This window comes from Corvus kubaryi, unplaced genomic scaffold (assembly GCF_017639235.1).
Source record: "Corvus kubaryi isolate FWS band 111438036 unplaced genomic scaffold, C.kubaryi_AGA036_p1.0 65498, whole genome shotgun sequence".
NCBI lineage: Eukaryota > Metazoa > Chordata > Aves > Passeriformes > Corvidae > Corvus > Corvus kubaryi.
The window spans coordinates 70,430-95,466 of record NW_024582052.1 but is presented as its reverse complement, the minus strand read 5'-3'; the positions used below and the strand labels follow the sequence as shown (position 1 = coordinate 95,466).

Sequence of the window (25,037 nt, the reverse complement as noted above, 5' to 3'; positions counted from 1 at the left end):
TTCTTTTCAGGCTTCTTGGAACTCTTGGAAAATGAGAGTATTTTTATGAGGTCTCAATCACTATTAAGTTTGAGAAGCCTTGGCAAGAAGCATGATAACAAACATATTTTGAATATCAGATAAGCAGTTTCTCCTGTCTTTCAAAAATAGATAGGGAAGAGAAGCTTAGATGTACTAAAAACATTAAAAAACAAGAATAAACAAACAAAAAAAACCCCACAACAAAACACCAAAAACCAAAACCACAACTTGTAGGATTTCTTTAATGTTTTAATTTTGGTGGTCTTATAACTATAGCATTAAAAGGGTTACACGTGTGGCTATAGCTCCCTAATGGTTACAGCTAAGCAGAATTCACTAGATGAGAGCTCAGTGACCACTAGTCATGGCCATGGCTTCTAGCATCAGCAGAGTTGTTAACATGCCTTTGCCTGGTCACTTCACACAGGACATCAGAGACCTCCTTCAAAGTTATTTTTAGCATTCTCATTTTTTTTTAATTTGCATGTTTGCTGTTTTTCTTTTTTCCCTCAATCTTTCACTACAAGCAAGAGATACATTTTTTCTTCATTGTTCATATTTTTATGCCCTTACTGCATCTCCTTTTGTACTGTCTCCTTCTGTAGACTTCCTCATACCTTTCTTTCAAAAAAACCCTGTAGTGCATTTCAATATTGAAAAGCACTGGGAGAAGAAGGAAATCTGCAGCTTTTTAATATGTGCATTATATTGGGTGGATGGAAAAGATGTACTCATAACTGGTCGTTTTGCAGTTCCCTGTAAAGGTAAATTAAACCACAGATTCCAGAAAGTGGAAGTGGACCTGGGTAATATTTCGCTTCATAGTTAGTTAGAGCAGGTCTTAATATTTCTGATTAAAGCCATGGTGCACATACCGAAGTACTAAGCTGTACTAAAAGCTGGCATGGAATAGAATAGTGTATTCCTTCAACTTCCCAGTTGCCCAGAGTGAGCAAAAGGCCATCTATTCTGAGGATGAACGGGGGACTGTTTGCCCTAGGATGATTGCTGGTTTTGCACCTAGGCTAGAATGCATCTCTTACCGTATGTGTCTGCTAAATCATGTGCTGCTAAAGTGAGCAGAGTAGACATTATGTATAAGTTCCTTTATTTCTAGTAAAGTTTGTACTGAGCCATTCTTGGCACTTTGCTTCCTTTTGTTTTGAATTCAAAGGCCATCCCTAATTGATGGAGGTTTCCTTTACGATGCACTTATTTTCAAATCCATCATGCAGTGCTTCTGCTGCCCCTTGCCTTCGTGGATGTGCTGGTCTTTGACCCAGAACTGGTAAATGAACCCTGCAGGGAAATCATTAGAGAATTGGAATGGTTGCAGTGGAGGGAACAAGGGTCAAACCATTACCTCCCTGTAGGACCGTCGACTTAAATTGGACTTCTTGCTTTTCAGAAGCAGGTCAAGTGTCAGGGACAGCTGAAGTGGTCAGGTACAAACCGATACAGATCATGGACACAGTTTGGGGGTTTTAGCTTAAAAAATTAGGGCAAGGCAGGATGGACTTAGTCTAATGATGCCTTCTCTGTTTCTCTGTTTTCTCCCTTTGGAAAGCAAAATTAAAATCCTGAGCAGTCAATGGGAGCCAACACTCTTACATTAATGTGCTTTTTGTGATCTTTTGGCATTCATAATTTTTTAGAGTAGTTGGTTCAACCTTCTTAGTGTGTCCTTGCAGTTTTCTTTGATTGAAAAATAACAAATTATATTTTGTAACAAGAAAATACCTCTGTAATTTTTCTGAAGAATATACCTCCTGCTTTTTTTCCCCTTCCTCAACTGTTCTTTGCATAATTCTTTCATACTCTTAACAAATGTAAAATTACTTTTTTCAGACTGTACAAAATAAATATTTTGCACTCCTAGAGGAAAAACTCCACAGTAGTGCATCTATGGCAGTGAAATATAGTGCTGGATATGACAAACTATTTAATGAATTTAACTTAGAAATTTGATGTCCTTGAAATATTTCTATAATGTTTTCTGTAGAAAATTCCAAGTGTGTAACTGTGTAAAATAAGTTTAAGATACCAAAAGTCTCAAAAAGCCATGGATATCGTGCTACTGAAATATGACCAAAACCACTGAAGAACAAAAAAGATGGTACTAAAAAAAAAAAAGAAAGTAAAATGAGTCTGGGAAACCTGAAGTTCTTCTCAGTGTGACTTAAAAGCACTGCAGAGACCCCTGAAAAACATCTTTCTCCTTGTCTCTGTCCATTGCCATTCATAGGACACAGCAGTTTGTAGGTTTAGGTCACTCTCTAACTTGTGTAAGGAATTCTCCTTTTCTGAAATAATTAACGAGGCGCAAGAATTAATACAAATCTATGTTTGAGTGAGTGGGCTGAAACCCAGCTCTTCTTTTGAAATGGGTGGCAGAGGAGTGTTTCTGCAGAAGTAAATGTGTTTTGACCAGGGAAGATAAATTAATTGCAACGTGTCTGCTATGTAAATGTTTTTAAAATATTAATAAGAAAAAAGTGAGCAAAGGGAAGAGGCTAGAAATAGAGCAGCATCTCCATTTCTGTGCTTGCAGAAGGGATTGCAGCCTGCCCTGTGCCCTGGCAGCACCTTGCCTACTCATCAGGAGGAACTGAGGAAGTGACCAGCTGCAAACTGTTGTCCCTTCTTCCAGCTCCTTCCACTTCCGGAAGCTCTTTCCTCTCAAGGAGTCTGGAGCCAAGAAGCACGTCATTGCTGGTGTGCAGAAAGAAAGCAACTTCCCTTGCCCCTTTGGTATTCTGTCTGCTAGAAACCAGTTTAGGGTCAGTTGTTTGGAGAATGGCTCTGTGTGTTCCCACTGGCAGAAGGAGAGAGGGGCTGCTGCCCTCCTGTCAGGGCAAAGGGGACACACACACAGCATGGCCGGCAGCACACTGCCAGAGGTACAAACCCTGCCTCAGCACAGAGGCCAAAGGGAGTGGGCTGGCAGCCTCTAGAAGTTAAACAGGGAGATTTTTCCTTCACAAGGGCTGTTTCAGCAGCTCCTGGTGTTGATAATGATGAATGAAGGGCTGCACAGGTCAGAGAAACAGTTCTCCGAACATGGCTTTTCTGCTGCAGTGCATCAGGACTAACAACCCGACTTCTTTTGATAGCAGGTGATGGGATAGGAAGCAAACTGGAAGGAAAATTGTTTTCCCAAGCTTCTCACAGAAAGCATGCAAGGGACAAGGGTTTTTGCTTGTCAGTCATGTAGTTTGCTTTAAAAGGTGAGGATTTGAGTTTATAGTAACAATAACATCGGTCAAATTTTAGCCAGCTAGAAGGATAGACACGACCAGTTAATGTACTGGTACAGTAGTGGTCAGTACAGTTCACAGGAGGGAGCAGTATTTTGAGGGGTGGGGTTGGCAGGTGAGTAATTACATTCCCTAGCACCTCTCTTGTGTTGGAAGGAATGGTGACCGAGAAGTGTTTTTCCCATTGCTAGGCATCTCCTGTGTAACATAAGACCTGTTATTTTATTTACTTTTTATTTACTGGTGGTGTTTCCAAGGTTGTGAATCTTTGAGCTTTATTAGTATCTTTACATTTTTTTTTTAATTCCAGGGTAATAAGTAGAAAATAAAAACTCTCTAGAGATAGCATTGCTGATCTCTTGATTTCCCCTAATATTCTGAAAAGCACTATATCTGCAACTTGAAATCAGCATGCATTATATGATAGTGTTAATTTATTTCAAGCATGTCTGGTTTTACACAGAGCTTATTTTTCACCCATTTATACAGGTGTGAATATAGATAAAGGTGGGTGTTTATATGGGAGATACGAGGTGTTTTCACTCTGCTGTTTGTAAACCTCTGACAGGTGATGAAGACTCAACATTTGCACTCTTAAAAACTTTCATCTCCTTTTTTTGCACATTTGTACTCCCAAGGTTACTGGTCCTGCCCCCTCTCTGTTTCAAAATTCACTAAGAAAAGAAAATTAACACTAAATGTCACTTTATAATTGCAGTAATGATCACACAGCTGTGCTTTCCTAGTTGTATAATGCACGTCAGGATCAGTTTAGGAGCTCAGCCTCATTTCCTGCCCAGATGTAATTCTGGTGACCATTATTACAGTAGTAAGGCTCTCCTCATTCATTATGACCATGGTCTGAGGGAGGCCTGCACGGCGTCATGGAGGCCAGCATAGAAGGGTGTTGCAGCTCTGGGTTAGCCGAGTGTAAGGTTTTGGCCAGTGCAGGATGTGTACGGATAGAGCGGCTGCCGGCAGCACAGCCGGCTCAAGCACATGTGCCCCTGTGTGCGTAAAAAAACCTCCATAATAAAAAATAACTTAGGTGTGCCTTTCTTTCTAATGAAATGTTGTCTTTATTTATGAGCATGTGAAATTCTGAGGAGGAGCTCTTACACTTAAATGAACCTGTGAGCAGCCCATAGAAAAGCAAGTGCCTGCAGCGCTAATAATGAGAACTGACAAGGCGATCCTGCTGTGTTTATTTATGACCTTCTGCCTTTGTTAGCTCTTGTGAGAAATTCCTCTCTAACCATAACAATATTGCTGGAGCTTGGCACTGCACTGAGGAATCCTACGGTGCCCCGAGGCCGCCCACTGGCACGGATACAGCTCGCAACAGATCGGCACGGTTGTTGAAATTTTCATATGTTTTCCCTATATTTATTTTTTTACTTAATTCATGAGGCTGTTTCTTCCTTTGGTACATTTGTTTGTTCTGACAAGCATCCTTTAGAAGTATTTTGAGGCTTTGTAAAGATCCAGCTTACTGATTTGCTTTTTTTTCCTCTTTTTTGGTGGTCTATCTAATGAATAACTTAGAGGTTGAAATGAGCTGTAGCTTGATAGTTCCATTAGGTAGATCTTCTTCGAAGTTGTGGTAAAGGTAGTGGTCTTTCTAAAGAAAGACAGCAGTGTATAAACACTGGCCCTATTTGTAGGATTCAGCATAGAAGACCGTGAACAGGGAACTAGGAGAGGAGCTTAGGAAAGGCTGCTGCAAAGCAGCAATGACCTTAGAAGCCATGCAGCAAAACTTTCATAAGGTTAAGAACCAGGTTCTTCTCAAGCTGTAGCACTTATCATGCATTGATACAAATGGCTCTTTTCCCACCTTTCTATCAGACACGGTCCCCAAAAGCCTTCTTGGCCCAGCTCCCTAAGCCGTGTTACAAAGCTCAAACAGGCTTGGAGGATGGAGAATCAGCAGTAGGTAGGGCTGCAACTGCAGGTCTGGCAGGGCTGAAGTCTCTGCTCCATCTTGCAAGGACCAGGAAGCAGCCATTGACCAGAGCTGCAGTTCTTTTGGCTTCCCATGGGGGAACAGGAACGGCCAGAGAGGAGAACAAAGGATCACTTCCTTACAAGATCCTGGGAGACCCTCTTTCAAAGAAGCTTCTAGCTGCAGTTCTTTCTTTTTCCACCTCTGTCATTTTACCTGATGTGTTTTTTCACACCATTTATGAAAACTCTAAAAATTCAGGGCAACAAAAATAGAGATCAATGGGGAAAGGATTTACCTTTTATTGCATTACAAATATTTTATACTAGTGGCTTACAAGTGCACTGTGGGCTGTGGCACTGCAGTGATGCTTGCTGGAGGGAGCTGCAGCAGGGACATAGCCTGGCAGGTGTTGGAGAAGGACAACTGGCACCTCAGGTGAAGGGCTGGGTAAAGCACCATCATACAAAAAGGCAGATGGAAGCGCCCTGCCCAGTAAGGCCCCACCAAGTGTCCATCCATTGTGGCAGTCACATTTTTGCAGACCACAACTACTGTACACTGGACATGCTAACCATGCTTTCTTGGAATTTTTTCAGATGGCTTTTATTAGCATCGCAATCAATTGGTAATTCTGTGCAATACCAACCTCCTCCCTTAGAGGCAAGGAAAATTTTGGAAGAGCAACCCACTACAAGCTTTATCTAAAGGACCTCAGGATTCCCTATCCTCTCTATCATAAGCAAAAGCTGCAACACTGAAGCATGCTCAGGCACACAGAACCCTCAAAATTCCGCATGGATGATTTTGCTTTGTATGATATATTAATTAAAGAACAGTAGTAGTTGATCTGTTGGGTTTTTTTGGTAGATTGCATAGTCCACAATGTTTAACACTCCTCTAGTGACAGGTCCACGTGTCTCCTCATTTACTGGATTTCGGGAGTGCACCTGAAATTATGAACCTGTTGAATAAAGTTCAGCTTAGTTCACTCAGTGATCAAGGCAACCATGGCACTATCTTAGCCTTGAGATACCTCTTCCCATGCCAAAATGTTGCTTAGCAGTAGATGGGGGAGGGTATCAGTGTTTCAGAATTTTTTCTTAATGCCCAGTTGAAGTGCTGCAAGTTATGCTTCCTACTTGGCTAATCAAGGCATTATTTCAAAAAGAAAACTGAGGCCAAGACACTTTTATAGAATTTCAAAAGCCTTTTGAAATTTATATAGAGGTTTCTGAGACTTGAGTTCTACACAAGTTTGTTAAAGCCGTATCATCTCAAAATACCACGTTCCCTGGCTGCTTAATTATTTAGCATGTCCAGCAAGTACTGAACTACTGCAAAGAAATGTGAATTCCAGAACTTGGGGTGCTGTGGGGGCCATGTTCAGGCATGTGTGAAAAACAATGTGAAAGTTCATTTTCTGCTTTTTTACTGTCTTGGATTTCATTTTCCAACCTTTTCGTGGGAGGGGTTGAGTGAACAGCTCTTGAAGAGTAATTGTTTGGCTTTGATGCTGTGGTCCACAGACCTCAGAAAGAAGTCATCAGTTTGTGCGTGTAGCTGGGGGTGAGGAGCAAAGCAGAAGCAGGGTGATCACAGCCCCATGCATTTGTGCTTTACTGATGGTCAAACTACACTCCACTGAGTCGCATTGGGTTCAGTAAAAATGAAGAGAAAGGAACAGAGATGAGAGGTTCTTGCATGACGATGAGACAATGAGCCTGAAGTAGCAAATTAAGCTGAATTTACTGAAGTAAACCTTATGGCACTCATTTCTGCCTGTTACCGCAATATAATGCTGCATATCCAGTATTTTAAATAAGACTTAATTCATTAATTAGTGTTGTTCTCTGAGGGAAGTCACTTTATTCAGTTCCTTAAAAAGGAAGTCTTCATAACATTTATCAGTCTTTTTGATGTATACATTTTTCTCCTCCTTTCTGCTTCTGATTCAAGAGGAAGAGATGGAAAGTTAACAGAGCACCTGTATTTTTGAAGTTTAAGATGTGTCTGGGGCTTATTTACCATCTCATTGAATTGTGGTATTTGGTTACAGGGTGTTGTGGGAGAGAGAAGAAAGAGACGCAGTATGATGCATGCACAAGCCCTAAGCTAATGAAAAACTATGTTTTGTAGATCCTTATTCCCACGGTAACCTGCTGGGACAGACTTTTTTATCAAACCGTAACTCTACAAAGGGTATTAATATGAAAAAAAAAGAAAAAAGGCAAGTGCTGTAGATCAAGAGTTTTTAAACCTTGGGCATACAGGTGTATAGGTTCAATCAGTTGTTTAAGCCCTTTATCGTACTCCATGCATAGGTGGCCTTGGGCTGTCAGAACAGCTCACTTGTTATCAACTTGCCTAATTTACTGTGGCATGACAGTATCTGCTTTCAGTGATCAGTGGGCAGTTGGTTGTTGGACCAACACTTTCTCTATTCTCTCAACTGCAGTCTCCAAATCAGATAATATTGTAGGTCCAAATTTAAAAGCACAGTTAATGCCTTCTGGATGCCATGTGGGATAGCCTGAGAAGCATATGTAGAAAGATGTCAATTAATAGTTGCAAAATAAGTGTGTTGTGACTCAGGGTATGTCTGTAGTAGTAAACAGTAAGGTACATTCAGCCACATGAGGTTGTGTGGTCATGTTCAAAGAGCTTCTCCTACGTGAGCTGCCCTGCGCAGACCTATTGAGAATCTCTGCACTGCAGTCTCGTGGGTGTAGTGCAGGTGAGGCATGATGTGAATTTTATCACATTGCACGTTATGGTATTCTGAAGTTTTGTTTGTTCATTTCTGCTTGAGCCACACCCACACAATACCAGGTTTTTGAATATGTAGTCTCGAAGATAGATGGTCTATGTCTGACTGCATGTGCTGCAAATTTCCAAAGTATGATAGCCAGAGTAAATAGAATAAAGAGAGTAAGCAATACTTTCTAATGCATATTGCTGCTGCACTTGCTAAAATGTTTGGTCTCTTTCAGATCTACTGACCTATATGTTCTTAGTAATGTCTTGTTCTTTCTCATATGCTTTTGCTTAAATCCGTGTTTGTCTTTCTTGTGATTTAGTACTCTCCTTGCTTACTTAGTCTGATTTCTTTCTACATCAGCTGTGAAAGTAGAATAAGTAGGTAATGGGAGGAGTAGCAGCCACGTGGTGTTTTCCCTATGACTTTTTGATGCTGAATTCAGCATGGCTGGAAGCAGAGCTAGGAGAGTTGTCTGGGCTGGTGAGCAGGGTGGTCGTGCAGTGGCCATCCAGATTCTAAGCTTGCTGCATAGAGGGAGAAGGACAGTGATCCCCAAAAGAGCAAGCTCTCCAGTGAGCTTGAGAGATTTTGGATCAGTACATGTTTTGCTTCAGTCAGCTTCCTCTGTTTTATCCTGCTAGTTTAGTCTGTCTTCTCCCTGTGGAGGCAACATGATCTAGAAAATTGTTGTAATCCAAAGAGACACAAAAAAGGGAAGTTGTTATGTCTCACCTCACTGTTTTTTATATGAAAAACCCCTTAGGTTTATCATGTTTGGGAACAGTACTATGCATGGGAAGTAGTATGAATAAACTGAATTTTATTAGATTGCTGTTATGCAAACACAACTTTCCTTCTTCGTAAGGCCCATTTGTTGTCGTTTTCATTGATTTGGTTGTTTTAAAAGTTGATGATTTATTGATGATAAATGACTGATGCTGTAGCTACAAGAGTTGTTAGCTGGGCATTTTTCTTTGCTACAGTACTGAAGAAACAAATGACTCCTAAGGGTTCATGGCTTTTTGTTTTTAAATTTTATTTCCAGAAATTCTACGTGCTAAGCATTCTTCTTCAGAGATAAACAGGGAAGTTTGTATCTTGAGAGATACTGTGTTACTGTTTTTCTGTTCTAGAGATTTACTGTTTATTTTCAATATAAAAAAGTATCCTTGTCAGACAGGCTGTGTGTCCTACGCTTTACAGTCCTTGTTAGACTTTGTCAATTTGTTTTGATGGCACATGGGTCATTAGTATTTATTGTTCATACACGGGAGTCAATGTTTATAAACCAGTGACTTTTTCTTGTGCCGTTAGGTTACTTGATGCTGCTGTAGGACTCAGGTGCCCCTTCCTGGTAACTGCCAGGGAGCTGCGGACCCTGCAGTGAGTGGCACTCGGCGCGGGCAAGGAGGAGTGTGGCTGGTGGGGCCTTCATCTGGTGCCTCATCAGTGTTGAATTTCTAGCTGCCCTAAGTTGCTTTGGTGTAAAGCTCTTGTCTGGACAAGCAAATAAGATCCCATTGTGGATAACTGTAGACGCAGAAATGCGATTTTATCCATCCTAGCAACTTCTTCTCATCCCATGTCTGACAGATACGGGCATGTAATGTTCTGTTCTTGGACTCCTGTATCCCCAGGTCAACAATTTTTATTTTTAGGTAAGGTTTCTTACAAGCACAGATCCTTTGCTTGCTAAACAAATGTAGTAAAAAATTACTCTTTCTTTAAATGAACAGTCATTTGCTTAGCAATTAGGTAGTAAGCTGTGATTTGAATAAGTTTTTCCAAGTCAGCTTTTTGTGGATAATTTCTTGAAGACAGATCTAGTTCCAGGATCCCATACATTGAAAAGGTATCAGGCAGGGCACTGGCACTACATTGTTTGATTGCACTTTTTCTTGGTTGCTTGAGTGAATATAGGGCTTTTGGGAAAAAGATTTTTGCATCCTCAGGAGCTTGCCTATATAACTTCTCAGAGAAAGCTCTTGATTCTGATCAGAGAGAGTACTTGCAACACAGTTCAGTAACCAAGTTATTTTGGGAAGCATGTGAGGTCCACAGAATGAAGGGAATGTGTTTCCCCAGCAAGTTGTTCTTTGTCACTAAATTTAGTGCAAGACGCTAGTATTTTTATCATATACTTAGAATTCCCTTCATTTAGAATATTGCATGAATAGTTTATCACATAGAGGTTAAAGTTAAAAACCTGGTTAAAAACACTGAAACATATAGTAAGTGGAATTACATAAGAATTCTAGGTAACATGACAAAGTACCATAAGAAGTACCTCTGCCCAGCTATTGTCAAAGTTTGTGTTTGTCTTGCAGGTGAAACAAGCCCTCTCCTTACAACAGCATGCTCTGAGGTAGAGTTGTGCCTGTCGATAGAAATCGAGCTTTTTCCTCTGAGAGGTGTTTGTACTAGAAGTGATCTTCTTTACTTTTCCTTCTCCAGACCTTGATTCAACAAGATTCAGAGAATGAACCTTGTTTTCTCCCCCAGAATTAATTTCAGAAAGGCGTGTAGAAGGAATTTTTGCAGAAATTTAATGGCAGCCCTGCTGTCTCCTGTTAAACAGTTTTTTAAGGATGTGTGTTAGGTACAGTTTTTTGTGCTTAGCTGAAGGTCCCTATGCAGCTGGCGTGGAAGGAAGATACCCAGGTTGTGGGTAACAGCCTTTGAAAATGAAAGAATTTTCCACGTGGTCCCAATCATTGCTGCTCCTGTGCATTTTTCCGGTTGTGTAGGCGCTAGGAGGCTGTTAGCTCACTCGCTGCCTCCACAATGTGACCAGCAGGGCCTTTGGAAGACTTCTTGAAACATGCTATTATAGGCTGCTTTGTGATGAAAAGAGGTCTTACAAATATCTTGAAATTTAAACAGAGCTATTGTGGGTTTTCCTTTTGTGTGCGTATGTGTGTTTGTCAGCCAAATCATTTGTTCAAAGTTAATCTCAATTACAGAGCATATTGTTCGTAATCCCCCATGGCTCCAAAACAATAGCAGAGTGTATGTCTGTTTGAATATATATTTACATACTTACATGTGAAATATGTTTGCTTGTATATATAATTTTGCTTGTAAAGTGGCGATTCTTGTTAAAGAGATGGATATTTCATGCAGGATCCTGTCTTTTGAGCAGTACCATCCTAAGGAAATACTGCAGGAAGGCCTGAATGGAATGAGTAGGCTGTGATCCTGCAGCCAGTGAGTTGATGCAGTTCCCTACATGTAGCACTGGGATTCATCCCAGCACAATGGATTGTAGGGTAGAGTCTAGGGGGTTCAGCTTCTTGGAGACAGAAAGGTTTTGTGTGTCTTAAATTTTAGTATTGACAGAACACCTCTGCTTTTCTTCTACTCCCTGAGCATAAAGGAACTGGTAGGCAATAGTTGGAAAATTTAAATAAATCACAGGCTGTATGTGCTCTGCATAATCCCCGCAAGAGAGCCCCAAACTGCCGTAACTTCTTAGAGAATTTAGGCTGTAATTTAGTGGCGTAGGAACTCCATTAGCAAGGGGCCCCACACTTTCTCCTTCTTCTGATTATTGAGAAGGTGCTCATCCTTTTTCAACTGTAAGTATTTAGCAAGGGATCCCCTTAGTAAAATCTTGGTTTGTCTTTGCTGAGACATTGCTAAGCAAAGCTGACAACTGCATGAAGTGTTTGCAGTGTAAATTTTTGCTGCACAGTGAATGCTGTAATCCTGTCGCACTCAGTGTGTAAAATTGTGGTGATATTGCTGAGCTACTGTCGTCTCCCTTTTGCTTGTTTCTTGGATCTAGGTGTGTTCCTCGAGTAAGTTGTTATTATATTATATATGGGTGTTTGTAGGGCTTTTTTTCCCTGTGATCTCTTTGTAGCTTTGGGTTTCCTGGCTCTATATAATCTATTTGCTTCCTTCTATCTCTTGCTGCCCACAGTGCGGTAGTAAATTGGTGTGCTGTTTCAAGAGTGTCTCTCCTGTCACTCTGATAAGATCGTACCACCAGGAAGGCATAACATTATAATCCCAAGCACAATGTGATCTTGTTCATTTTAGCTCTTGTGCTTGTCAGATGGGCATGAAAAAAGGTCGTGCATAGGTGGAAGGTGAGGCTAGAACTGAAGATACTTGAAGATAAAACACTTTGCTAAAAGAGATAAATCTTGCATGGGGACATTTCAGTTTGTAATCAAGTTATTATGTGGAAATGAACTTTGAAAGCTGGTTGGAATGTCCTGAATAATACAGGATATAAAGCTGACGTAGAGAATACAGAACTTTAATACAGACTTGTGATGGGAGGGGGGAAATAGTTTGTCTTTCATTTTTTCTTAGATTTGATGTCACATTTGAAAATACAGTCATAAAAATACCATAGATAAGAATAATAGGATTACATTACAAGAAACAGATCTGTAAGAAACACAAGACTACTGGTAATTCTAAACTTGCTAGATTTTACTGGAAGAAGTAAGTGCTTTCCAGAAAAAGCCTCTGAAAAGAGGCAAAATTTAAGGCATGCCTTAGGGTATGGGGACTTCAGCCCCTTAAAAGAATCCCAGCAATTACCTAACCTGCCAACTTCCCAACAAGATAAATGGAAGCACTGTAGCTTGAAGGTGCCTTGGTTTGAATGAGATGCAGTAAGTAAGGTCTCTCTGTTCTTTACAGGCATCATAGATCTGATACTACTTATAAAAGAAGAACAGAGTTGGTGCCCTGCTGACTAAATTGTCCTCTAGAGGAGTATTAGTTACAGAGCTTCTTTGTTAACTAGGCTGTATGCTTAAACCGCTGTGAATTTCTCCTATTAGTAGGCTTTCTAATAGCTTTACATATAGATGTGCTAAGTAAATGCAAGTGTATCCATGTAATTTACGTATATAATGTGTGTGTGTATAGTGTTTTATATACAAATAAGTGTTTGTGATGTGGAATTTGCACAACTTCACTACTGTTCTGTAAAATGAGGTAAAAGTAAGCATTAAAATGCTGGTAATAGGAGAACAGAAAGCCGGCTTCTGCTCTTTCTGTCCAGGTGTGCTTCACATAAAGTCTTTCTTCTCCTTCTTTTATATTTCCCAATTAGCTTTTTTAGTTAACAGAGGTGTTTCTAAAGCCTCCGTATGCTGCAAGTTTCCCAGTTGCTCGTCCGCTCAGGCTTTCTACCTTAGAAGACTAGGTAAGGCCTTGAAGTGTATGTTAACAAAAAAGAAAAAAAAACCCAAAAACAAAACACACAAACACCCCCCCAAACAAACAAAAAACCCCAAACCACCCTGTACAGAACAGCTGATATTTCTCATTATAGCCCACTTGAGGGCAAGGTAGGAGGCTGTGTGGCACAGCCCAGACTTCTAGACAGGCAACAGTCTTTTGTGCCATCCTGAGAGCAACCTCTTTCTCGGTTTTCTTGACGAGTCTGATGAGTGAACACTACCATAGCATCCTCAGCAGGTGTGGTGATTGTGAAGTTTGCCATTCCTGGGAGAAAATCCCAGTGCTTACCCTTGAGCGCATGTGGGGAGCCCAAGGGACTGTGGGTGTGCCGTGGTGACCGGGCTGCTCCCTCAGCCTGCACTGCATGAGGGTGGCATGGCTTCACAATTTAAATAGAAGGGTGTCATGCAAGCTTTCCCCTTCCACCTTCATGAAGGATTTTCATCGGGTGGGTGAAGAAATTCCTGGAAAGCAGGCACTTGAGAAAATGCCTGAGACTCACCAGTTGTTCCACTCATGTGGAAAGCTGGAGAATTCGATGTGACCTGACTTCGTTCCCGTCCCAAAGTCTTGCCTTAGCCTTTGAACAGCAGATAATTTCATCAAGGACAGTGCTAATTTCTTCATGGCTTTTCCGTTATTCTGGCAAACCTGTTCTGTCAAGTACTTTGGCTTGCCAGCCCACGTGAAAGCTTTACTCCACACACCATTTTAAAATCTTTGTTATTCTAAACGTAAACCTCTATGTTTTCTGTATCTTCTATCAGTTGGGTGCCTATCTGGTTTTTTACACAGAATTTATATTCCTTTAGAATAGGCTCTATTTTGCTGCATTCAGTTTTCATAGGTTTATTATATGCTTTTCAGCAGCATTTGTTTTATCAGCACTTCCTGCAGCATTTGTTACACATGACGACAGCAGCGATTTGATTCCATTTAGGAGAATACCATATTATGTATGGAAAAGCAATAATTGCTTACCTGTTTGCCAAATACATTCTAGTATGAAAAATATCTAGTGTTGCTCTATGCAGTACCAAGCAGTGTTATTTCTTGTTTACATTTTCTACAGTTAATAGATCCAAAAAGGAAACAACGAAAATAGTTTATTGCCCACTTCACAATTAAATTTCCATTTGTACGGATTTTGAAGTCTACTCTTGAGTAAATGCAGCATCCACATGTAGACTGAAGTTTTAGCCTTAATTTTTGCTTTTCGTATGCCTAATGAAATAGGGGTACAATTCCATGCTTGTCAGAAAAAGCAAAATTTAACTGTGATAAGAGTTGTTCTTGAAGTATTTGTGGGAACTCATTGGAAATAAGGTCCGCAAGATGCCCTGCAGAGAGCTAAGTCAGGTGGTTTGTATTTCCTACCCTTACGCACAACGAGGAATAACACACGGCGTTCTACGTGGCTTCTAGTGAGTGTTAGCAGCGCTTAAACTGTTAATCCTCCTCTTCCTGTGCCTCGGAAGACTGCCCATGTCCGTCTGTTAGGGAAACCTGGCTGTGAGCCTCCCTTGTAATGGAGGTAGTCATCGTTGGACAGGGCTCTAAGTACACCACGTGTGCATTTCATCCGTGTTCTGTGACTTCTAAAAAGTTTCGGTTTTTGTTATGAAAATTAGGCAGCACTAAGGTTTTGCTTCCTGAGCTCTTTACTCAAGCAGAACTTAGTTCTTTTTGTGCCATTCGGACAAGGGGTCCTGCTGTCTGTGGTGCAACCACTTGCATGAGCCAAACAAATGAAGTCAGGATCAACCAAAGTAATGCACTCTGTCATCCCAGTTATTTCAAGTCTCAGAGGTCACTTAATGACCTGGTTTATATGTGAGTTAGCTCCGTGCTACTTTTTTGAGCTTTAATTTGCTAATAGAAATAGTAACATAGTAACATGCTCCTTGTGACTTGCCAATAGCTACAGAAGCACAGCTATATTGGCACCTTTCCGTTTGTATGAGGTTTTTCTGTGATGCTTAGGAATTAATATTTTTCTTGACAGTTGGGGAGCATGTGCTTGCTTTGTCACAGCATTCTTGGTTTTTTATATCTGATCTTAAAATTATTTAAAGCCTCTGATTACTCCCACAGATTCAAAGACCAGTATAATTCCTGTGTTACAGCTTCAGGGAATATGTCCAGCAGTTCATAGTTAGAATTCAGATGTGCTGTGATCTACAGAGGAAATTTCTCATTGAAAATGTAGCGGTTATGAGCTAAAATGGAGTAACTGTTCAGCACTGTATTCAGATGAAATTGAAGAGAACCTGTGAGCTGTACACTGGTATATGATGGAAGTGAATAAGCAGCAGTCCTTGTTCCTTGGTGGCCAGCAGATCCAGTGCTGCTGCTGAGGGCTGGGCCTTTTCTCATCTCCCTGCTGCAAGGCAAAGGAGCTGCATGGGAGGGTTAGAGGGCTGCGTATTTTAAACCCTTCTTCTCTCATTGTGGTAATAGTTTGGAGTGAAGAGTATAAGCTGTGATTGTAATGGTAGCAAACCCCAAAATTAAATACTGTGTAAAAGTGAAACTGATGTATCATTTTCATTAGTTTTGGTATGCCCAGGCAGAATTTCTGGGATTAATTTTGAAAGCTTAATCCAGATGGAAAAGGTTAAATTGAATGCTGAATGAATTTGGTTCCAATTCATTTGTTGCCCTTGCTTGTTCTTTTTCTCAAAAGAATTAGAGATTAAGCAGAGAATTGTGCATACTATCCTTGTTTTCTGCCATCATTTAACTACATGTTGAAGACAACCTTTCAGTTATCTGCTGCAATAAGTAAACAAATGGATCTATTGCCATGCCAGCTCTTGAGTCCTCTGGCCTGAGTATTCATGCAAGCACTTACGTTCTTTCTTCATTTTTCCTCAGGATTTATCTGGATCCATTGACGACTTGCCGACTGGAACTGAAGCAACCCTCAGCTCGGCTGTTAGTGCATCAGGCTCTACAAGCAGCCAAGGGGAGCAGAGCAACCCTGCACAGTCTCCGTTTTCCCCTCATGCTTCTCCACATCTCTCTGGCATCCCTGGGGGTCCATCGCCTTCCCCTGTAGGCTCACCCGTTGGAAGCAACCAGTCAAGATCTGGTCCCATTTCTCCAGCGAGTATTCCAGGTAAGTTGGTTCTAACAAACAAAGTTAAAGCAATTGGTAGGTTTATTAAATACGTAAATAAATACTCCTGTATTTCAAACTAACTTATTTTCTGAGAATCCTACCTTTTCAGGGCCTTTTTCTGAAAAAAATGCATGCTTAGAGCGGGAGTAAATCCCATCTAAACTTCAGCTGTCAAGCCCTCAGAATGCTCAAAATTCTGAGCTTGACTCGCCATAGGTGTTCAATACGTGTCTTTATCACCAAGCAATGTGAATACTTAACTGTAGTTTTTGTGTTTGGTTTTTGTGTCATTAGTCACATACTTCTCTTGATAATTTACAATCCTTTTTTTGTTCTAACTGTGTATTTTTGTTGGGTTTGGCTGTTGAGCTTATATGGTGGTTACAGACCTGCAGGACGAGGCAGAGGTTTTTCAACCCTGTATTGTGACAATGTAATTTTGGACATCAGTAGAGAATATTGTATGAGATATTTCTTAATATTTGCAAAGATTAACAAGTTACTGGGGATTCAGCCCCACCAGTAATAATTGGAATACCAGTGGCATGCTTGCCACTCGCTCTCTTGTGCAATTTAGAGTATGACACACAGTCATTCATGTATATTCAGAAATTTGTGGAAATCTGTTAAGATACCCAGAAGAAAAAAATGGCATACATTAATTTCAGTTCTTACCTTATCCCCACCAATCTGGCATGTTCCTTACTCCAGGGGGTCAGGCAGCAATGTTTATTTAGTATTTCAGGTGAGTTTATTCTCTTCCTGATGCTCAAGTTTTTTTATTATCTTCTGACATTTTGAATACTAGGGGAATTCCTAAGAGTAGGAGAGTGCTGACATTACCCTAGGGATAACATCAGTTGCTGACAAAACCACGGAATAATAAACATGGAGCTCAGTTACAAGAAACAAAAGCAGAGGTGTCTTTTTGTTAGGTGATTTGAGTGTTGCTGTAAACCAAATGCTGGTTAAAATTCAGAGGGTAGCGTGTGTTTCGGTATTTGATACAAAGGTATCTGTGTAAAATGTTTGTGCCTGTTTGTCTGCAGAGGTTAAACTAGATAAGCAAAGGGAAGCAAGCTCAGTGCACACAGGAATGTTGAGTACTAAATGTGGCCTGAGCATGTTGAGCCCTGATGCTGTGTGCATGCCCTGCAGTTATTTCTTCCCTCTCCAGCCGCTCTGACTGGCAGCACAAGCTCAAGTGGAGCAGGAATAGTGGGGCAGAGTATTTGCATTGTATGCAGTGTGGTAGCTTTGTATTTCCAAGATAATTTCCAGTATTTGGTATAGAAATCCATCTCTGTTGTTGAGTGAAGCCAGATAGTCCGCCTGGCTGAAAAAGTAACATTTTGCCACAGTCAGATTCAGGCCAGTAAATGGATTGGCATTTTATCAGCCTGATTGCTGAACAGGGAAAAAATGTTGTGACACTGAAAATAGCTTTATTGTAGCCATGATATGTAAGGATGAGCATAAGAGTGTAGGGGGAGAGTAATAACTTTTATTACCACTTGATCCCCATGGGGTAAAAATAGAAGGGATATGGGCTCAGAGGTCAGGGTCAGAGTCACTTCATCACTTCAGATGAGCCCCAAAAGCTCATTTTTATAACTCACCTAGTGAAAAGCATTGTCTCTACATACAAACTGTACCACCATTTTGCACAGTGGTTTTCTGGTCTGCTGCAGTAACACAAAAGCGGTTCTTTTTCAGGAAGGATTTTTATGAATGGTGCTAAATCAAAATCACCCTCCACTGTTTCCCTGTCACAGACAAGCTTCTGGTCTCTGCAGCTCTTGCTAAAGGTGAATTCCCAGGTGTGAGCTAAGGCAGCACTCTCCTGAGGGCAGCCAGGCAGCTGTGGTAGCATCGCTGCTGCTGCTGCTGCTGCTGCTGCTGCTGCTGCGTTTCTCAAGCTACAAAACGACAGGAGCAATGCTGCTATGTAAAACTCTGTGATAGAGGGATGCTGCTGGGTGCTGGGGCTTTCAAGCCATGTGAATTAGACTGTGCTTTCACCTAAGTGTGTTCCCACCATTGTGCTTCATTACAAGGACTTTGGTAGCTTTTATCATTAGCTGCATTCATGAGACCCTAAGAAAAAGTAACACAGAGCTTGTTTGCATTTCTGTGGCTGTTTGCAGCATTCAGGTTGTAGCCGTTTTTAAACATAGATTGTGTAGTACAGCACCTTGCCTTTAATAATTTTGTTCTCTGCTATTTTCCTCTCTGTTCTCACCCTACCGTTGTTTGTTCTGACCTCATTCCTCTCCTATTACCTCCTGCGATGTTATGCCACAGTTTCTCAATGTGACATAGATTGGCTCTTTCAATCATTCTCTCTCCAGCAAGTCATTGTAAAATGAGCAGCTGTTGTGTTGCTGATAGCTATGGCTGGGGAAAGCCAAAATGTTGCAGGGGGTTCTTGGTGGGAAGACAGTTAAAATAAAGGTGTTGCTTTCCCAGGGTTTACTGGAAGAGAAGCATCCTTTTCCCAATGGCTCCTTCCTTGCAACAAAATTGAAAACTAATTTAACATCAAAAGGGCAGACAAACAAACAGCCCCCTATTAAACCTCCCAAATGGCTGCTTCTCTTCCACTGCCTGTTTAAGCTGTCTCCGCACCCCACCGCAAGCCTGCCACCCCGCATTGCTTTCTGCTGCACGCCACGAATTTCACAGGAACAGCCTGGCACAGGCAGCACTGACATTGGCACGTCCCTAGCTCAGTGGGCATTTCCTTCCTGTGCTCTCTGAAATACTGGATGGATATTTTGTGTGGTAAGTGGCACATGCATATACAGCCTTTGTTTCCATTCGCATTACCAGAATAGACTAGGGAGATTAACTCCTAAGAGCAGAAAAAGCAACTTCGATGGATTTTGTCAGAAAGGTGTTTTCTCTCAAAATGGGAACACTTCCTGTTCAGATGTATGTTCACTACAGGGCTGAAATCCTACTCTTCTATGATTTCTACTGATTCAAAATGACATTATGATTTCCTTTTAAGTAGATCATTATTCTGTTTTGCCAGAAATCCTGATCTCTTTATTTTGTAGCCATCTTTATAATTAGGGTACATGTTATTCCAAGGAATGAGATGTGATGCCCTGCACTGCTTTGGGTCTTGAACTGTGCCTGATTCAACCCTAAACCATTAGTGGAAGCTGACACAGCACATATCAAAATGCACTGTTGTTGCCAGAAGATTTAGAGGCTGTTAATTTCACTTTTCTCTTTTTTTTTTTTTTCCCTGTCCCTCCTGCTCTAACAATTCCAGTTTACTAACAAAGCAAAAATGTAAATAAGCTAAGCTCCCCTTTCTCCCCCCATCCCCAATTTTGATCTCACTGGCCAAAGGCTTTTGTCAGCTCTTTCTCCCTTGCGGTGTAAGCAGCAAAAATTTTTTAATATTAAGAGTTCTGTGAAAGATTGCTGATAGGCCAGGAATCCCTTAACCCATGATGGACAAGCAGATTTTGTACAAGTTAATAGATTCTATTATTTTTAAACCTCTACAGCAATTTTTATCTGTCCAGAAGGGTATGCTGTGCTAATAACGAGTAGCAAATGCTGCCTTTAGAAATATGTAATTTTTTTTTTTTTACATGGATCAGTATTTTGACTTGTGCTTTTATCACGTTCCATGTACTTTCTAAAGAAACAAGCTGATTTTCACTGTGTTAAGCATCAACTACATTGTTTTTATTACGACTGATGCCTTCTTTCACTGAAGAGCTTGGATACAGATGAAGTTACAATTTTCAGGAAGAGATCCATTTGTGGATACTCTGTCTTAGGAGTGTTATTGCCAGACTTTTTAATTTATGCTAACCAGTCAGCATCCTCCCCTGATTAAAAATACCCCAAATTTTTAATTCTGGTAATTCTGTGAACCAATGGATGTGATCCATTCAGTGTTAAACTCTACTGTCTGCAAACCTGGAGGTCTTCCACATCTGTATTGATCAGTTAGCTTGCTTGAATTTCAGGATCCATCAGCATTACAGCCAGCACTCCAGGCAAAAAAAAGGAGCAAGAGGGAAATGGGATACCCAGACAGAACAGTAACAGGAAATCTTGTCTTCGTGTGCATGTTAGTCAATGTGTGTGACTAAAATGCTGCGAGAAGAAAAACATGAGCAGCAGTCTATCATAGTCCAAATGGGCATTGTACTGCAAGACTCTGAATAGGAATGATGCTTCCTTTCATACCTTATAAAAAAGAACCAGTTGAACCAGTTTCCAGAATATACTATAGTAAAACAATAATTTTACTGTAGATTTTGTTTTAAAAAAGAATTTGGAAACATCTTTTCTTTGGGATTGAGCTTTTCTATGTACTTACCCTGTGAACCACCACTATTCGTATGCTACATGGCATGGACCCCTTTTAAATATTATTTGTGGGAGAGAAGACTACATGAAAGTGATAAACACTGTTTAATGTCTTTGTTGGTGACATGGACAGTGGGATCAAGTGCACCCCAGCGAGTTTGCTGATGCCATGCGCCGCAGTCGGCGCACGGAGGGAAGGGGTGGCATCCACAGGGACCTGCACAGACCTGAGGGGTGGGGCTGTGTGAACCTCATGAACTTCAACAAGGCCAAGTGCAAGGTCTGGCACCTGGGTCAGGGCAATCCCAACAGATAGAGACTGGGCAGAGAATGGATTGAGAGAGGCCCTTCCCTGAGGAGAAGGACTTGGGGATTTTGGTGGAGGAGAAGCTCAGCAAGACCCAGCAATGTGCACTTGCAGCCCAAAGAGCCAACCATGATCTGGGCTGCCTCAAAAGCAGTGTGGCCAGCAGGGTCAGGGAGGGGATTCTGCCCCTCTGCTCTCCTCTGGTGAGACCCCACCTGGAGTTCTGCATCCAGCTCTGGGGTGCCCAACACAAGAAGAACCTGGAGTAGGTCCAGAGAAGGACCCTGAAGGTGATGAGAGGGCTGGAGCACCTCTTCTAGAAGATGGCTTGAGAGAGCTGAGGTTGTTCAGCCTGAAGAAGAGAAGGCTTCGGGAGACTTTATGGCAGGCAGCCTTCCAGCACTTACAGGTGGCTTACAGGAGGGCTGGAGAGGAACTGTTTAAACAGACATGTAGTAATAGGTCAAGGGGGAATGGCTTTAAACTGAAAGGAGGTTTAGATTAGATATTGGGAAGAAGTTCTTCGCTGTAAGAGTAGTGAGGCACTGGAACAGGTTGCCCAGAGAATCTGTTGATGCCCCATCCCTAGAAGTGTTCCAGGCCAGGTTGGATGAGGCTTTGAGCAACCTGGTCTAGTGGAAGCTGTCCCTACCCATGACAGGGGGGAGGAGGGTTGGAACTAGATGAACTGTAAGATCCATTCCAACCCAAACAAATCTATGAATGTATGAATTTGTAATACTGTGCTTTTTGTTGAAGTTTTAAATACCCTAAAGTGATTGCAAAACAAGAGGGGATTATATCCTTGTAAAATGGATATGATCCCCCTGTCTGGAAAGATTATTTTAACACATCTATCAATGTTTCCCCCTTGGCTTCTCCGGAGGCAAAAATCTTGCAACAGCTTGTTGCAAGGAAGATGCATGCTGTTCATTGGCATCCAGACCAGAAAAAAGCCAAAACACAAAATGCCATTGACGTAGCTATGTTCTTAATCACTTCTAGTGCACAAAACATCTAATCAGCAGTTTTGCAAATCTAGAATGCTTACAAATGAAATATGTGAATGTTTCACATAATAGTGGTTTAAAACCCTTTCTTTTGAATGGTTTGAACAACACTTAGAGTGTTTCTGTCTTTTCAAAGGATGAAAAAATAAGCAAATTGTAAGGCACTGTAGCTCAAGGCATTGCTTCTAGCATAGGGAGTGTCTAACCTCTGATACCAATTAGAATTCAGACCGGGTCACAACTGATAAATAATCTGTTGTCTCAAGGCTTCATGAAATAACTAAATAGTCTCAATCAAGTTTCATGAGGAGAGCCTATGCTGCAAAAGGCACTATAAAAACTATCATACTTGCAATTTTGCCAGAGATCAGGGAGGTGTCCTTCTCTGCAGAGGTGGTCTTTGCAGAACAGGTGCAGGAGATGAAGTGAGACAGAGGCACGCTGTTCAAGTTCCTCCTGTTAGGTTTTCATGATGACAGAGGGTTTCATATTCCACCAGCATCAACCTGCTGGTTTTTATTGGCTCGAAGTTAAGCATCAGGTAGAGAAACAGTAAATCACCAAAAAAGCATGCCCTGGGTGGTTATTTTTTAGGGTTAGTTTACGTGGTTTAGTTTCAAATGGTTTCACTTGCTTAATATCTGGTGTGTCAGTGTTTACATTTCACAGTCACACATTTCAGTTTTAGTGTTTAATTGCTGTCTTAAGCCTGTGCCAAACACTTCTGCCCTATGGACTGAACATCCTGAAGAGTCCAGTGCTGAGAGTTGTCCAGCACGTCCCACAGATGGCCAGATCAGTGGCGTTTGCATCCCCATAGCTGTGCTCTGCCCCATATCTGGTTTGTCCTCTTTGTTGATTCCTGCCAGGCCTGTTTCTACCATCCTGGCAATGGCTGAGCAGCCAGCATGGCAGGGCATCTGCTGCTGTGGACACTGTGGCAGCACACGTACGTATGACAGGCCACTTCTTGTAGCTCTGTGAGTCACTGGTAGCACCCTGCTGGTACAAATCCATCTAGAGTATGAGGGCTGTTGGAATCCAGTTAACATATTTGCATAATTATGCATGTGCTCTGCTTCACGTAACAAAATTCAAATATACTTAACCACAGCTGCCAAGATTTGACAGGTATGTTTGTTGTTAGTCTTAGGTGTATGTTCTAAGGCCAACCTTGGACAATTACTGTTTACATTTGATCATTAACCTATGCATTTCTTTATAACTTTTTTCTAAAGCCACTTACATTTCTACAAGAAATTTTAAGTGGTGTATATTTGTTTTTGAATGTTTGGGGGGTTTTATTCTGTCATTATTTGGCTACACAAACATAGATTGTCTCTCTTTCTTTGTGTTGGCAAATAGGGCATTAATTTGGGTTTTATCATAAATTAAAAAGTTGTCTCTCACTCCCTTCTCCTTTGCAATACTAAGCAGTGATTGATGAGCAAATGGGAAAAGTCTCTCACGTCTCCATCAGTGTGTTTTTGTTGTTGTTGACAGATGGTTGTTATACCTAAATAAAATAGAGCATAAATGTCATAAGTGGTTTGGTTTCTGTGATGGGATAGGCTGCTGCAGTTTTCAGCTTTTCAGTGGAGTATGTATCACTGCCATGAGAGATATTTAAAGTGGCCTTCATGCTTCATAGTTAGTGTCAGACTTGACTAGACAGATACGTGGTGTGTCCCTCCTTAGAAGAAGGAGTCTGAACAATTGCAAATGTGGCTTGAATTAATTCTGTGCCTCAAAAGAAGAACATTTTCACTACCTCCAGATAATAATTTTTTAAAAAATTAATGAAAAGCAAGATATCTTTTCTCCCCCTTGGAGACAAAATTCATGCAGGTTGAGCTGCAACTTGAAAGATTTGAACAGCCCTTTGACAGCATCACTCTGTAGGTAGATAGGGAAGTCAAATTGCAAAGTGGGTTTTTAGAAAGCAAGCACAAAAGAACAATTCACTCCGTTGGTAAGCTTTTCTGTTTGTTCCCCATCTTCAGATAACAGTGGGCTCAAATTATTGTGATGTGTTGATTGATTACAGCCGTTAAGTTTCTTAGTAATCAGTTTCATCACTTATTCTCAATTCACGCTTGCACCTTTGATTTCTCTTCCACAACAGGGTGATGTGGGTTGTCGTTGACTAATGAAGAACAGAATTGGTTTCGGCGTGAGACAAACGGAATGCCGACACCAATCCCAAAATGCATTAATCTTTAATAATCCACATCTGCATGTTTATAAATGATATAACCAGGAGTCGCTAATGTTAATACTCCCCCTTCCAAACAGAAGCTGACATAGGAGTTGGTGTTTGCAAACTGCATGAGAGGCACGTGGCTGCGCGTGGTGCGTGTGACCTTGCGGAGGGAGCTCGCCAGATGAAAGTTCTCGGTTGATTAAAAATACATGAAGAATTGCTTCGCTTCTGCACCGGTCTTTGGAGCTTATCGTTGTCGGGCAAGATGAAATATGGCATGATAGATCTTGTCTTCTAGGGAGATCAGACCCACCAAATGGTTTTTGGAAGCAGGTTTGCCTCAAGGTGCTTTTATCCTTTGTGCATTCAACTTGCCCTTTCCTCCCTCATTCCTGAGAATTGCTGCGACCAGGGCTGTGTAATATGCAATATAACACAATAGGAAAAGCTAGATTAGCTGAGGGTTTGTTCCTTTTGAGGGTAGTATTAGTGAGAGCACACACATTTTGCTACTAAAATGTTTTTTAATTACAGACAGTGATCTAGTACGAGGAGTAGCAGGCAGGACTAGCTAAATAGTTCATTGCCACATAGCGCTGCTCCAGTTTCCCTGCTTGCTAAACTTGAGAGAGCTGGGAGGAGCAGGGAGAACTCAAACTCCGTCATTGATGGTATTCCAGGTTAGTGCTGCCTGATTCTGAGAAATTGTTAAACTTGCCTGGATCAAGGGAAAAGAGATATGGATAAGAAACAGCAATTTCAGTTCACATTGACCCTTTGTTCTGTATCTTGCATGTTTTCACACTGCAGGTATCTTAAATGAAAATTGATCTGTGGTTTGGTTAGAATTTGGCAATGTT

General features: G+C 41.2%; 1 protein-coding gene across 5 annotated transcripts in view; it reads left to right on the top strand.

Annotated features, from left to right (window-relative positions):
* LOC121673551 (AT-rich interactive domain-containing protein 1B-like) overlaps positions 1-25,037 on the top strand; it is a 206,726-nt gene that overhangs the window by 112,407 nt on the left and 69,282 nt on the right. For all 5 annotated transcript variants that reach the window (XM_042046919.1, XM_042046920.1, XM_042046918.1 and 2 more), the window contains one exon: positions 16,070-16,313. In XM_042046919.1, the coding sequence (XP_041902853.1) occupies positions 16,070-16,313 (244 nt within the window). The remainder of the gene's footprint in view (positions 1-16,069; positions 16,314-25,037) is intronic.